Source organism: Mugil cephalus, chromosome 22 (assembly GCF_022458985.1).
Source record: "Mugil cephalus isolate CIBA_MC_2020 chromosome 22, CIBA_Mcephalus_1.1, whole genome shotgun sequence".
NCBI classification, from domain to species: domain Eukaryota; kingdom Metazoa; phylum Chordata; class Actinopteri; order Mugiliformes; family Mugilidae; genus Mugil; species Mugil cephalus.
In genome coordinates this window covers 1,150,114-1,165,859 of record NC_061791.1, presented here as the reverse complement: position 1 = coordinate 1,165,859, position 15,746 = coordinate 1,150,114, and the positions used below count along the sequence as shown (strand labels likewise).

Here is a 15,746-nt window from a genome sequence, read left to right as displayed (position 1 = left end):
AAAATGAACAATTTGGCCGTTGTTTTGTAAACACATTTTTAGTGTATACAAACCATAAACAATGAAGAAAAGAAATGATCCAAAAAAATGAGGAAAGGTTCCCTGAGGAACTCCACAATGTATTTTAATATTCTAAAAATTAGACAATTTGATGAGACAAAGCGCAATAGAGTAGAAAGTAAACATTCTTTTATGAGACATACACTTATATACGATAATTTTAGAGGCCCGAGTATCATTCCTTGAGGAACTCCATGATACATTTTAATTGTGATGAAACAAGGAGTTTTTGGATTCAAGACTTTCTTTTTGAGACTGACATGACAAACTTTTACGATCTCTGGATTTTCCATTTCTCTGATCGTAAAGTGATCCTTCATCAGAAAATGACCATAATGGCCCATGCTGATAAAAAGCAGAGGCCCTGGTATCATTCTCTGAGGAACTCCCCAAGATATTTTAATATTCTGACAAAAATGGACAATTTGATGAGACAGAGTTTTAGGATTCAAGTCTTTGAGTCAAACACAACAAAGTTGAACTGGATTTTGGTTCCATTGCATTTCTTGTTCTATTTCTCTCTTAAAAATTGATCCCATATCAGAAAACAACTTCTCTGTGTATACAAAACATAAACGCTGAAAAAAGCAAAGGCACTAATATCCTTCCCTGAGGAACTCCCCAAGATATTTCAATGCTCCGAGGAATTAGATGCTTTGAGAGAATAGAGTAGAAAGTAACCTTTCTTCTTGAGACAAACACTAATATACCTTAAAAAACAAAGGCCCTAGTATCATTCCCTGAGGAACTCCACAAAGCATTTTAATTGAGATACTGGAAAATATGATGAAACAAGTAAGTAAGTAATTTTTTTATATATAGCACCTTTCTCAGGTAAAAAACAAAAAAAAAACCCAAAGTGCTTCACAATAAACTAGTAAAAAGACAAAATGATGCACAATAAATTAAAACAAAGGTAAAACAAGTTACAATAAAAACATCAAAAGAATGAAAAACAGATAAAAAAAAGAAACTCTTCAGCAAAGTTTTAGACAAACATAACTTTAACTGTTATAATGTCTGGATTTTGGTTCGATTACGTTTCTTGTTCCTTGTCTCGCCTAAAAACTGATCCGTTATCAGAAAACATCAAAATGGCCATTTTGTTGACACTTTTTTAAATAAACTTTAGGTGCAAGTGCTGAACATGTTCCATTTGTTTTTTAAATTCTGAATCTGTAACCAACACAATGTTTCCTGACTGCTACCAAACTAATTCCCACAACACAAGAACACATAAAACCTGAACAACAAAACAGAAAAAAAGTAAGAAGCTGGGTTTCAATTTTTCTTCCCACAAAATTAATATTTGTGAAATTTTGATAAAGTACATTTGCTCTTTATTCGTGTTTCCATTGGAAGGTGTTTGGTAAAGTCTCGCCTTTACTTGATATCCCATAATTCTCTTAAACCCTCAGTGCCAAAAAATGCCAAAACAAACTTTTTGTGTAAAAGTGTTTCAGCTTTAGATGTTTGAGAGGTTTTTTAAAAACGTAGGCGTTTCCATTACCAAGCTTTTATAATAATAAACTAAATAAACTAATAACCTCTCATGGAGGGAGTGAGTATGTTGGAGAATTTACGGCTCCATAAACAGCAGCTTTGAAGGGAGGAGGTGGGGGAGGATGGTGGGCTAGAAGCAGAAAGGAATCTGTGTTGACTCCAGGCTAAAAATATCTGCCGGGGTCGACTCCTCTGATTGGACGACGTCTGTTTATGCTCCTGCTCCTCCTCTCAACTCCCAGCAGACACATTCGAATAAACGGAGGGATGACGATAAACCGACGCCTGCGCCTCCTTCAGGAGGAGCGGAAGGATTAACGCCTCCCACGGCCTCCACGTGTCCACGTCGGCCTCCGGGGGGAGCAGTTCTCCTCCGATACGTCTGTTTACGCTTCAACGGGTTAAAGAATGTAAAGACGCTCTGGGGAGGAGGAGGAGGAGGAGGAGGAGGAAGGGAAGATAAATGGGAGACAAAAGAGGAACAACAGGTGGAAAATGGGGAAAAGATGCAGAAAGGAGGAAGAAGGGGAGAAAAAGGAGGATAAATAGGAGGCAAAGGAGGAGGAGCAGGTGGAAAAAGAGGAGAAGATGGAGAGAAAAGATGAGGAGAAAATAGGAGGATAGGAAGAGGAGGAGTAAGGAGAGAAATGGGGTGGAGGAGAAGGAAAAGACCAAAGAGGAGAAAAGAGAGGAGAAATGAGAAGCAAAGGAGGAGGAGCAGGTGTAAGAGGAGGAGGAGAATGAATGGAGGCTCGTTTCCTTCATCTTTTATTGTTTCAACTCAATATTTTCCATCTTTTTACTTTTTCCTGTTTTTCTGATAATTTCAAGGAAACTTTCGTCTGAATTTTTAAAATGAAACGACACAGAGCAGCTCATTAATTCATTAATTAAAACGTTGAACAGCTGCATGCTTTATTTTTATTTGTTTATTTTTTAATAATCTTCTCTATTTGCCTCGTAATAGACACCAAATTTATTATTGGAAATATTTCAAAAAAAAAAAAAAAAAAAAGAAAGAAAATTCAGAGGAAAGTTTCCTGAAGAGTAAAATGTCTCATAAAATAAAATATTATTTTATGAGATAATATTAATTTTATTTTAGGTCACAGAAGAATATGGAAATCTGTTCTATCGAGACAGAAAAAAAACAGACAAAACAAAACAAAAAAACAAAGATAAAAACACAAAAACAATCCCTGATAAAATATGAGACAATTCTGGCAAAAACTCCCCCAAAATAATAATTTTAAAATCATTTAAATAATTTTAAAATTATTCAAAGCTTATTCTCTTTATATGTAATGATTCTAGATGTTGGGATGTGAACACAGAGGCTCAAATTCTCAAAACTACATATGACATGAGGTTAGATACAATGACAGGAAAAACGACACCAAAGATATTTTATTTACAAATAAAATGGGAAAAAAGATTTGAAATATATATATATTTAAATATTTTTGTGATAGCTGCTAATGAAATTAAATTTAAATATTTACTTTATTTCACTTATTTTGGTTGGGGGGTTAATGGGATTCCTTATTCCCATAATTTATTATTTTTATCTTTTTGAAAATACATCCCATGATTTCCGTATGTATATGAAGCGCTCTTTTCATTTTATATTATGTTTGGCCAAACATGAACATGAAAGCCATTTATTTTTTAATTTGCAAAGTCAAAAGAAAACTCTCGTATTTCGGGAAAATATTTTCATTCACGGGTAAATGAATCTGTTTTATTTCACATGCAGAAAAAAAAATATGATTTGTTACTTTTACACCTGCTCGCTTTATTTCTGTTTTTGACTATTTCACATTAAAGCACATTTTTACTTTAATAATCATAATAATAATACCAAACATTTGCTCTATTTATGACCCTGTCAGGACTCCGTACATGGACAGTGTTACTGGCTTGTAGCACTGAGGTGAGGTCAGGCGTTGGTGGAGGTGGTGCCGCCGTCCTTCCTGCTGATCTGGCAGTAGAGCATCATGGAGAAGACCATCCCGAAAATCTGCAGAGAGAAGGAAAATGTTTCAGATTTGAACCTGGACTTTTGTGTGAATATGTCGGCGGGTGTGTGAGGCTGACCAGGAGGATGGCGACGGCGAAGGCGATGCCCAGAACCACCTCCATGTTGCTCTTCATCAGCTCGATGATTCGGGTGGAGCAGCTCTGCAGGAAAAGATCAGGATACATAAATAAATAAATACATTATCACAGGGACACCAGGCTAGTTTTTAATCCTTGTTTCATTCCAGCCTTTTTGCAAAGACAAAAAAAACATTTTTATTTAGCCGAAGTCAGCTGAATAGTGTTGATGAACATTGTGGAGCTCATTCATGGTCTTAGTCTCTTTTAATGCTGCAGAGAAGCTTCAGATGGACCCAGATGTAGCTGGTGTTTGTCGCGTTGTGTTCTCACCGTGGAGTAGACGCTAGACGAGCTGCACTCGTCTGATGTGTCGGTCCTGTTGCAGCGACAGGAGTCGGGGATCTTCTCCCAGTCTCCTGGTCCGTTCACTATACCACAACATTTGAGCTGCAGACGCAGAAAAGAGTTTAAAATAATGATAATCATGATAAAGTTTTAAAACGTTCGTAGTTAGCGTTGCAGAAAAAACAACGTGACACCAAAGGTTCAGACCTGATATCAACATCCGACCTGGAAAATCCACTTTCTGTCCTTATTTAACGGCCTTGTTCCAGGCTAGCAATAGCTACTATCAGCTAGGAGGCTAGGAAGAGCTACTATTAGCTGGGAGGCTAGGAAGTTAGCAAAAGCTACTATTAGCTGGGAATCTAGGAAGAGCTACTATTAGCTAGGAGGCTAGGAAGTTAGCAAAAGCTACTATTAGCTGGGAATCTAGGAAGAGCTACTATTAGCTAGGAGGCTAGGAAGTTAGCAAAAGCTACTATTAGCTGGGAGGCTAGGAAGTTAGCAAAAGCTACTATTAGCTGGGAGGATAGGAAGAGCTACTATTAGCTAGGAGGCTAGGAAATTAGCAAAAGCTACTATCAGCTGGGAGGATAGGAAGAGCTACTATTAGCTAAGAGATTAGAAAGCTATATAATATGGGAGGCTAATAGTAATAGTATATACTTATATGTATATATTTGTACAACTCCATTTATTCTAATGTTTTCACATTTGTACGACTTAAGCCAGGAGCTACCATTATATCCTCACAGAATGACAATAAATGATTCTTGACATTAGCTGGGAGGCTAGGTAGAGCTACTATTAGCTGGGAGGCTAGGTAGAGCTACTATTAGCTGGCAGGCTATGTAGAGCTACTATTAGCTGGGAGGCTATGTAGAGCTACTATTAGCTGGGAGGCTAGGTAGAGCTACTATTAGCTGGGAGGCTAGGTAGAGCTACTATTAGCTGGGAGGCTAGGAAGCTACAGAGTCGTCCTCTCCCGAATCAGTTGCTCTGTGCTTCTTTTCATTCCAGCTCTGTTTCTGTTTCTCTACATTTCTGTGCTTCATCTGTGAATGTGTTGACACTGGGAAGGTCTGATGCTTGTCCGCCCTCTGGTGGTGACGTAGGGTAACTACAGGCTGACTGAGAGGACAGATGTGCTGAATGAGGTTGACTTTGTTTGAAGTGTGTGTGTGATTAGTTGGTGTTTTAGTTGAGGTGGTGACTCCTCCCTGGCAGGTGATTGACGCCGTTACCTCCTTCTGCAGCTTCTCCAGTTCCTCCCTGATTTCTGGCTTCTGGTCTGACAGAGGAAGTAATTTCTGCAGTCTCTCCTTCATCCAATCATCCACCTACAAAACACAAAAAACCAAAAACAAATCAACGACCAAATGTGAAGCTTGATCCTCCATCGGCTGAGCTGACGTCACCTCCTTCCTCCTTCCTCCTTCCTCCTTACCTTCTGCTCCTCCACAGCTCCCAGGATACCGGCCGCCAGCAGGAGGACGAAGATGATGAGGAGGCTGATGAAGAACTGAGGGAACACAGAGGGAACGAAGAGTTACTTCTCAACACTTTGATCTCAAAACTGTCCCCAAAAACAATGACGGAACAGTTAAAGACGACCAGTCTGAGGTCTGAGGTTCCACCAGTAGTGACATCTAGTGGTCATCTGCCCTCATAGCAGCCAGGAACTTCCCCATGATTGACACATCAGCTGTGTCTTCATTCTGAGAATCATTGTCCACACGGGCAAGTGTCGAAACATCATATAGTTCCCGGACTTTCCGTTAGTTTCTGAACTGTCCTATAGTTTCTGGACAACCCACTAGTTCCTGGACTATCTTATAGTTCCTGGACTATCTTATAGTTCCTTGACTTTCAGTTAGTTTCTGAACTATCCTATAGTTTCTGGACAACCCACTAGTTTCTGGACTATCTTATAGTTCCTGGACTTTCCGTTAGTTCCTGGACAACCCACTAGTTCCTGGACAACCCACTAGTTCCTGGACTACCCACTAGTTCCTGGACAACCCACTAGTTCCTGGACTACCCACTAGTTCCTGGACTATCTGCTAATTCTTGGAAAAACCTCTAGTTTCTGGACTATTGTATAGTTCCTGGACTATCTGTTAGTTCCTGGACTTTCCGTTAGTTTCTGAACTGTCCTATAGTTTCTGGACAACCCACTAGTTCCTGGACTATCTTATAGTTCCTGGACTATCTTATAGTTCCTTGACTTTCAGTTAGTTTCTGAACTATCCTATAGTTTCTGGACAACCCACTAGTTTCTGGACTATCTTATAGTTCCTGGACTTTCCGTTAGTTCCTGGACAACCCACTAGTTCCTGGACAACCCACTAGTTCCTGGACTACCCACTAGTTCCTGGACAACCCACTAGTTCCTGGACTACCCACTAGTTCCTGGACTATCTGTTAGTTCCTGGACTATCGTCTAGATTCTTACCAACAGCAGCATACAGCGGTTCTCTCTGATGGCTCCACAGCAACCCAGGAACCCGAGCAGCATGATGATCACTCCGATGGCGATCATCAGGTCGACAGCAGGAAACGCTTCATTAGTAATCTGGAGACAAAAGGCAAACAAGACTCGTGGGCTTAGGAAGGAAAGTTCCTCCGCTGATGTTCACAGCAGGACGGCGGGTCCGGGCTAATTTACAGAAACTGTTAAACGTACCTTGTTTCCACCCTTTTCGACTTTCAGGTAGATGGAGACGCCCAAGATGATGCAACCACTCAGCTGAGAGACAGACAGATTCAATTAAAATGAGAAACAACCTGAACTTTACTGATGTGAAGGTGGCGACATCTGGTGGATGTATGAGCTAACGTACGAAAGATAAGCTAACGTATACGAGATGAGCTAACGTACACGAGACAGATGTCGTTATTATTATTATTATTATTATTATTATTATTATTATGTGGGGGTGGATCTGTGGAATGAGTTTGGGTTGAAACAAAACACAAATTTAAATCAATTTAAAAATAAATAATAAAAAAAAGATCTTCAGGAGATAAATGGAAGAAGACAAGTTCAAGTCTTAAATTCTGGGGTTTTAGTAAATCAGGATAAGGGTACGAATTTTTCTCAGTTTTCATCCGACTCATTTGAAGCTTTATTCATTTATAAACGAGTGACAAAGAGGAAGATCAGTTTTACTTCTACCTACTCTCTTTCTGACTGTTCACATTACATATTTATGATCTAACTTCGTTTTTTTTTTTTGGTTTTTTTGATGGTTTGTCATCAGAATTGTTAAAAATCAATAATTTGTGAAACGCCAGAGAGATGTAACCACAGCTAGGAATGCAAAATACTAACAAGAGCGGCTTAGATCATCACAGTTACACATGAAGTAAAATATGTCCTTGACTGACTGGAAATGAATCAAGTCAAACTTCTTTTAATTGAAAATAGTTGATAGCGTTGGTTTGCACTAAATAACTCTGAAGTAGGGGATGAACCGACTGGTTCAACATGGACGCCTCCTAGAGGACAGGTGACGAGTCCAGTGGGTCGTTGCAACACATTTGACTACACTACACTACTACACTACACTACTATGACCTGTCAGTCCTGAAATACAACTAAAGCACTACGGCAATATATGTGAAAAGGCTAACGCTAACGCTAGCAGACAACGGACATCAGTCAGATAAACTTTGGTCTGGATTAAATTTTATTGGGGCAAGATCTGAACAGGACTGGGACTAATCCGGATTAGGTCGCATAATAAGGATTAAACTGGAAACTGGTTTAGATTTGAACCGGATTCAAATGAATTAGGATTAGGTTGCGTTTAATGAGGATTGCACCAGATTTGGATTCAGATTACAGTTAGTCCTGATTATATTACATCTTCACGTAAATCACGATCATATTTAACCAGGATTGTTTGCATCTGATTTGGAATAATTCAGGTTTATATCTGAACAGGACCACAGTTAATCAGTTAATCAGGATCATTGCGTTGGAGCACAATTTATTGCATATTTATAAACATCCGTCAAATATCAAGTAGAAGATGAAAGAATCATATTCGTTTATTAAAAGCCAAGTAGTGATGTTGGTCCTAGATCAGCTCAGTTGTATTTTGTTTTATTTGTATTTGTTCACTGACTCATGTTTTAAAGAATTCATAAATAGATCATTCCAAAAATAAAATGGGTCAAAACATCTGAGGAATTCAAACAAAACATAAAATAACAAATGAGGATGTTTGATGATGAGAAACGTCCTCGTTTTACAGTCGACCGCCCAACGTGACCCCGCCCACATGATGTTTATTTACAAAACACAGCGACACAAAGCTCATGTTTTCCTTTAACATTCGCCGAGGTTTTTCTTTTTTCTTGTTTTTGTTTGTACGGTTGACAGTAGTTTGTGTTCATGCTTCAATCACCAAGCACAAAAGTCTCTGTAGTTTCTTTTGTCTGAAACGCTGCAACACGTATCCAGGTCAATAACATAGATTTAATCACCCAGAGAGAGTTTAGAGAAGACGTCTCATCTGAGCAGCTTCTTCAGGTCGAAGGGACTGGACAGAGGTTGACGTTTAAATAACGAGTTCTAGCTAAGTTCTAGCTAAGTTCTAGCTAACTAAGAACAGTGAACAGAATAAAATGCTGCATAAAAAAATCCATTAAGGTATTTACCAGAAAACCACACACTTCTTTACGTCACTGTCCAATTCTTGTGTTTTGAAAATGTTTAAATCTCTTAAAAATTGTGAATGAAAGTGTCTCAGCTCTGTTACAGTTCTCTACTGTTGCCTCTGATGTCTTATAGTATTTAGCTGTAATCTACTTCTGCTGCTGTTCTAGTTGCTGTTATATATTAATTGTTATTTGTGGCTTTAGATGTGACGACTACGGAGGGAAATGACCTTTAAATGTGACGTCATGTGTTCAAAAACAGGTCAGTATTCAGCCGTTAATGGAAATTAGTTGAACCAGATTCCGGTCCTTCAAGTTTCTTAAGGGTTTTATCCACCTCAGACTTTTTCTGACTAAAACCTTAATGACTTTTTTATGCAGTTATTCAGTAGGTTTCACTGTGGTGACACCAACAAACGACCACATCACAGACAGAAATTAGTTGCACCAGTTTCTGATGTTCTTTACCCGCAGAGTTTCTCATTTAAACCTCGAACTTCCCTCCGGACTCTTAGAACTGAAGAAGCTTCTCAGATGAAACGTCTTCTATAACCTCAACATGTCCAGTTTAAGTGAGTGATGATTGAGAACCTTCACAGATTTCATTACCTTCAAATGTGTTTCCATATGTGCCGTCATTGACTTTCAGCACGTATCAGTCAACCTTAAAACACCCAGAGAGATATAAAAACCAGACCAGAAATCCCTCCTAGCGTTGAGCATAATGGACGTTTCTCTTTGCATCGCGACTGATAAGAGTGTAACAGAATATCTGTAAATCGCTCGGTTTGAGCCAAACAGTGGATGAGGCTCTTCAGAGTAGATCCTGGTGGAGGACTCCCTGGGGTGAACAAGCTGCAGCTCATCTCTGCACTTTAGAGCCGATAAGTGATAATGTGTCCTGTTCAACACAATTAGACGCACAGCTGCCGGGCAATTATCTTCCATCAATATTTCATCGTGCAGGCCCGCGGCCGGAAAAACAAGAGTGTGTTTGGTTTCACTTTGTCTTAGAGAGTGATGGGATCCTTCCAGATTCATCATTTTATTGCATGTTTGTCACAATTAAACATTTCAGACAGAGAAATTGAACTTCCAGTTATGTTTTAACACTTTTTTACCAAAGTGAAGAAGCTCTAAATCAAAACTCAAAAAGACATGGTGAATTTGATTCCGAACCAACGGAAACAGACTTGACAAAGACGACTTGTGATTTCAATGGAGGCACAAACGTAGCGGCGTACGTATGTATACATACATACATAGCGCCGCACCCTGAATTCCTCCAAACACAAAGACAACCCGGACCAGACAAACCAGAGTAACCGCTCCTTCAGTTATTCAGCTTCAGGCCTAAAACACCAGCTTTAAATCATCGCTTTGTGTCTCAAACCAAACTACGAATCAGACTCTGGAAGGAAACTAATCTGGATTGTTGAGGATTATATTTGTTGAAAATGAAATGAGATTTAGTGGCACAAGACAAGGACAGAATCAGAGTTAAACAAGATTTGATTAGTATTACAGTTAATCCAGATTAGATTTGAACAGAATCAAGAGTTAAACAGGATTATATTTGATTTGTATTACAGCTAATCCAGATTAGATTTTTAGATTTGAATAGAATCTCAGTTCAACCACATGGATTACAGTTAATCAGGATTAGATTTCATTTGGATTAGGGTTAATCAGGATTAGGTTTGATTTGGATTACAGTTAATCAGGATTAGATTTGAACAGAATCAGAGTTAAATAGGATTAGGTTGCAGTTGATGAGGATTATATGTGATGTAGATTAGATCAAGTTGTTCCAATTAAATCTACTTAATTGGAATTGCATCTGACTTAAATTACTGTCAATTACGATTAGATTTGTTCAAGATAAACTTTGGTCTGGATTAAATTTTATTGGAGCAAGATGTAATACATGATCATATTTAACCAGGATTGTTTGCATCTGATTTGGAATAATTCAGGTTTATATCTGAACAGGACCACAGTTAATCAGTTAATCAGGATCAATGCGTTATCAAATATCAAGTAGAAGATGAAAGAATCATATTCGTTTATTAAAAGCCAAGTAGTGATGTGGGTCCTAGATCAGCTTCAGTTGTATTTTGTTTTATTTGTATTTGTTCACTGACTCATGTTTTAAAGAATTCATAAATAGATTATTCTAAAAAATAAAATGGGTCAAAACATCTGAGGAATTCAAACAAAACATAAAATAACAAATGACGATGTTTGATGATGAGAAACGTCCTCGTTTTACAGTCGACCGCCCAACGTGACTCCGCCCACATGATGTTTATTTACAAAACACAGCGACACAAAGCTCATGGTTTTCTTTAACGGTTGCCCACGGTTACAGGTTATGCACCTCACAAACATTCAGAGAATAGTTTCCATTCAGAGATGTTTGTTTTATCATCGAGTCGTATCTGAGAAAATCTGCAGATTAATTAAATGACAGCAGAGCTATGTAGGTCTAAAAAACAAACGCACACCCAGCTACACAACGTCACAACGACAACTATGATCAGGACAACAACTAGAAACTGGGATAAAGTTATTTTTTAACGGGAATAAACCCAAGAGAAAAGAATTGAATCGAGATTAAAACCAATGAAGACGACAGTGTGAACAGGTTTAAAGCTGACTGAAGTTAATTTGGGTTCAAGTTATTCTGGATTATTCAGTAATTAAATCAGATTTGGATTATATGTTATCAGACAATGTCTGAACAGGATCGAAGCGAGAAAAAGAAAAAACGTCCAGAACAGGGTCAGATCTGATCAGCATAAGAGTCAATGAGGATTTAAACTAATAAGATTATTCACATGTGATCAGAATTGATGGAAGTTAATTTGGATTTCTGTCAATTGGAATTATTTTATTTTTTACTAATTTTAACAAATTTTACTTATTTTTTTGTTTTGTTTTATATTATTTTATTTTAATTATTTATTTTATTTTTAATTTGTATTTATTTTAGGGGATAACAATATGTGGGGGGGGGGCAAAAAAGGAGAAGAAAATAACACATCACTTGTAGAAATGATGCGCAAAGTAAATTTGTAGAATAAATGAGAATCAAATTAATGTGGATCAGGTCTGAACAAGATCTCAGTTAGTTGCAGTTAATCAGGATCACATCGATCTAATTACAGATCTATTAATCAACCTTCTACTGTTGGGTACAACTGATTTATTTTAGATTACAGTGAAGTTACACACGACCAGAATTAACTGGTTCACAGTTTTAAACCAGTTCAAAGATAATCTGGATTAAAGTTTTGTTGTGTTCCTCTTCACCTTTGTGCCCATTAAACATGTGCATATAATCTTACGTATGAATTAAACATTAAAATTCTCAGTAGCTTCCACCATGAAGTCACAACTGGTTAAAGATCTTGTCGGTCAAAGTAAAGACGGAGTTTCATTCCTCAGCGTTGACTCACAGGTGCTTGCTAACACAGTAGTAATGAGCTATTGTGAAACTGAGACACAACTCGTCATACAACTACCACACAAAATCACAGCCAGTGATCACGGAGCCTCAGAGCCTCCACAGAGTCTATGTGACTCAATGGGAAAAGATGAAGTCATTTCTAGTGGGTTGGTGTTTGATGTTTACATCTTTAATTAGATCTTAATTAGTTCGGGAGCATCATAAAGACACTGGCGCCAATTTTCTAATTATTGTGGCCTTAGGAAAAAACCAAACAAAAAACACTCCTACGTACAGATTCATTCTTGTGATTTAAGGAACATATAAGATTATGTAAAGATTATAGAGAACAAGGCAAACAGGTCATCTGTAGCCATTTTAGTTGTAGTTTTATGACACTTCCTGGTTGTCTTTTATCTGTAGCTGTTGATGTGTGCGTCTCCTAGATTGTAAATAAAATGGACGCCATGGCAGCTCCTCCAAATATAAAGCCAGAATATGTGGAGCTCCCCCTGGTGGCTGGTGGTAGTTTACATCACATAAGCCCCGCCCACTCCCATGTTAGTGGATGGAACTGAAATCCACGTCAAACAGTCTTTTAAATATATGTTTTCAGATGTTTTAATTCAGATTCTTCAGAGAAATTACGTTTCAGCTATTTAACAATATAAAAACGGTTGCGATTGACAACCTCAGCAAGCTAGCATTGTTCTTAGCTAAGACAACATAAGCGCAGCGATCTCGTAGGAACTTGCTGTTAAAGAACTGACCTCAAGAATCTGAGCAAACGTCGCTGTTTAACTTTATCTTTAGTTTAGGAGAATTAACTAGCTAGCTAAACCAGCACCCCACGTTAGCTCTGTGTAAAAAAAAAGAAAAAAGTCAACAATCTGTAGTTGGTATTTACAAAGTCCAAGTCCATAAATTGCTGTTAAATATTAAAAATACGTTTTATTATTTTATGTGTTATTAATCTTTAACTTGTGTGAATTCACAAGATGGCGGCGCCTGCATCCATGGACTCTGAGCTTCATGTGAACTAATTTTCTTTTTAATGTCTCTTGGGTTTTTGTTTTGCTGTCCAGTGGAAAATCATCTAATTTGTTTCCAACAACATTCACAGTATCACAGTCTAGTTTTAAAAACAGGCTCGTGCCAGTTTTCTCTAAATTTGCCTAATGTTTCCACGGAAGCAAATTCAGTTACTGTCCATGAAAACATTCCCTCTGCTTGGAGCCTCTATTTCCTCTTCCTACATAATTAATGACCTGTATGAGCCAGTGGCCGTTAATGTACAGAGACAGATAGTCGCAGATAATTGGTTATTTCCCTTCTCTCTCCGCCCATGGAGTGTTCACTGTGTACACGCTGTTGGTCTTTGCAGAGTTTTAGTCCAATGGACGAAAACAAGAAGATAAAAGTCAAAATGGAATTAAAAAAAAAAAAAAAAAAAAACAATACGTCCATGTTTCCTGAAGCAGAGCTCACTGTGTTTCTGCAGAAGCATCACTTAGCAATTAAAAGCTACAGCGGAAACACGAGTTTACAAAAAAATAAAAAATAAATAAAAAGGAGAAACTAGAGTAAATTGGACTTACAGTAAATAAATAAAGAAAGCTACTCCGCCCTCGCCGTCATTAGGTAAACACAATCACATCCACTGAGAGGCTGGAATCACGTTAGCATCGATTTAACATGGTTTCTGGGAGCGTGAGTGGAGGACAAAAATAACCTCAGCTCACTGTAAACAGGACAAAGATAAAAGTCTGAAAGAAAACCAGGAGGCAGGTAAAGAACGATCTCTGAAACCAGGAGGATTTAGTCAGACTGACAACAAAAGTCCCGTCTTTTATGTAATTTTTTTTAATTCTGTTTTTATGACGGGACTCACAAAACAATCCTCATAAATATGTGTTTTAAGCCCTTTGTTTGGAAAAATACCAAAGTTCTTAACATGTATCTGTACAGAATAAAATTTAATGCAGATGGATGAAATAAATAAATGTAGAAAAAGTGCAAAATAAATAAAAACAATAAATTAAATTAGTCCACAGGCAGATTTTACAAGGAATTTAAGTAATTTACAAAACACCTAAATTCTGATTAAATTTACAAGAGTTACCTTTGTTACCTAAATCTTTTCCATCTTCAGATAGTTCACAACGTCTTTGAGCTTCTCTACAGAAATAATATGCGACTTGTTTAGTTTTATGAGTGGGGGGGTAAGGTCCTAAAAATGATATATTTAATGGGAAGAATAGTGGTAACAAGAGGAGGGAAGTGAAATCTCCAGAGATAAGTGAAATAAAAACAGCTCGTCATCATTCATGAAACCGTTTCATCTGACGCAACTTCATTTCAGATTTCATTTTGGGACGTTTAAACCGATACAGAGTAAAAACCAACACCTCCACATCTACTGGACGCATGTACGTGCTATTATTTAAGCCCCGCCCCCAAACAATCTGATTGGTTCCCAACAGAGAGAATCAAGGATAACTTTCAGAAATCGGGTTACCTTCCAGGCTACGTCAAGACAGGCAAACCAATGGTTTTAACATTAAACCTCGTTAATTTAATGAGGTTAGAACCGGGGTTCCCAGCTAGGGGGCGTCCCAGAGCCCAGGACTGGTGGGTTGAATGTTCCCATCCGTCTTAAAATGACCTTTCTACTCCAGTATTTTCCTTTTCTTTGAGTGTGTTTGACTCTTCTCCATCAGCTTTTTTAAATGCGGGTTATAAATAAATCAGCTGGTTGTGCTTTTAGCTGCTGACCGTGGATCAACAGAGCAAACAGAAAACTCCAGACACAAAGCGAACGTGTTTGTACGACACGGTTCAACCAACGCGCAACAAAAAGGACAATCGAGTTTGTGTCGGAGCTGCAGATCAACCAATGAATGAACGCGCCACAAACTGCACCGTGTCTGGGTCGAGGGCGGAGGACTGAAACGAGGCCCCAGATCTGCAGATAAGACGATTGCGTGGAGCGGCCGACGGCGCCACGCCCTGAAACTCAACAAATGTTTGTGGAGGGAGGGAGAGCCGACACAACCTGTTCTACATCAACGCCTCAACTCACTCACAAACACATGGAACCGTAAAAAGATGGAAAACTAAGCAGATTAAAAAAGAGTTAAAACAGATTCAGATTTATCTTCTGCTCATTCATGATCAAACTATAAACTATTAACACTTCCATTTTTGAAAGCTTGACCTCAGCCCCTGGAAACAGTTTAACACATAAATCTATCACAAAAAACAAAAAAACAAAACAAAACTATGAAATAAATCAGTTTATACAGAAACTCTTCTTTTAAACTTGGTGCATAGTGTCTAAACTGTTCAGATCATTTTAAAACGTAACAAATCCCAACGAATCAAGTTAAAATCTCATTAATTAAACTGGACTCACCCAGAAAAGCAGATTAAAGAAGAACAGCAGGAATTTGACGCATCTGTTCACAGCCATGGTGGTTTCTTCTTCTCTTTCTTCTTCTTCTTCTTCTTCACTCTGTAACTTCTACCTCTCGACTCGCTGTCTCGGCCGACACCGGATAAATAAAGGGCGACGTCCCTGAGGCCAGTAAATAGACCGGCCCGTTCTACCTGTTTCCTCACT

General features: G+C 38.2%; 1 protein-coding gene across 1 annotated transcript; it reads right to left on the bottom strand.

The window, feature by feature from the left end:
• Positions 1 to 2,549: 2,549 nt before the first annotated feature.
• LOC124999954 (tetraspanin-8-like) lies at positions 2,550 to 15,736 on the bottom strand. The gene is made up of 8 exons (XM_047575206.1): positions 15,540 to 15,736; positions 6,692 to 6,754; positions 6,461 to 6,580; positions 5,453 to 5,527; positions 5,250 to 5,345; positions 3,994 to 4,110; positions 3,661 to 3,744; positions 2,550 to 3,583 (listed from the first exon to the last, which is right to left on the bottom strand). The coding sequence occupies exons 1-8, from the start codon at positions 15,594 to 15,596 to the stop codon at positions 3,503 to 3,505; spliced, it is 693 nt and encodes a 230-aa protein (XP_047431162.1). The 5' UTR covers positions 15,597 to 15,736; the 3' UTR covers positions 2,550 to 3,502.
• Positions 15,737 to 15,746: the final 10 nt, after the last annotated feature.

Bases quoted from the DNA above. Each gene is read 5' to 3' on its own strand.
- LOC124999954 (XM_047575206.1), bottom strand. From the start codon at position 15,596: ATGGCTGTGAACAGATGCGTCAAATTCCTGCTGTTCTTCTTTAATCTG. The intron at 6,581-6,691 runs GTACGTTTAACA...TTTTGTCTCCAG, and splicing joins TCGAAAAGGGTGGAAACAAG to ATTACTAATGAAGCGTTTCC. The intron at 5,528-6,460 runs GTAAGAATCTAG...GTGTTCCCTCAG, and splicing joins ACCGCTGTATGCTGCTGTTG to TTCTTCATCAGCCTCCTCAT.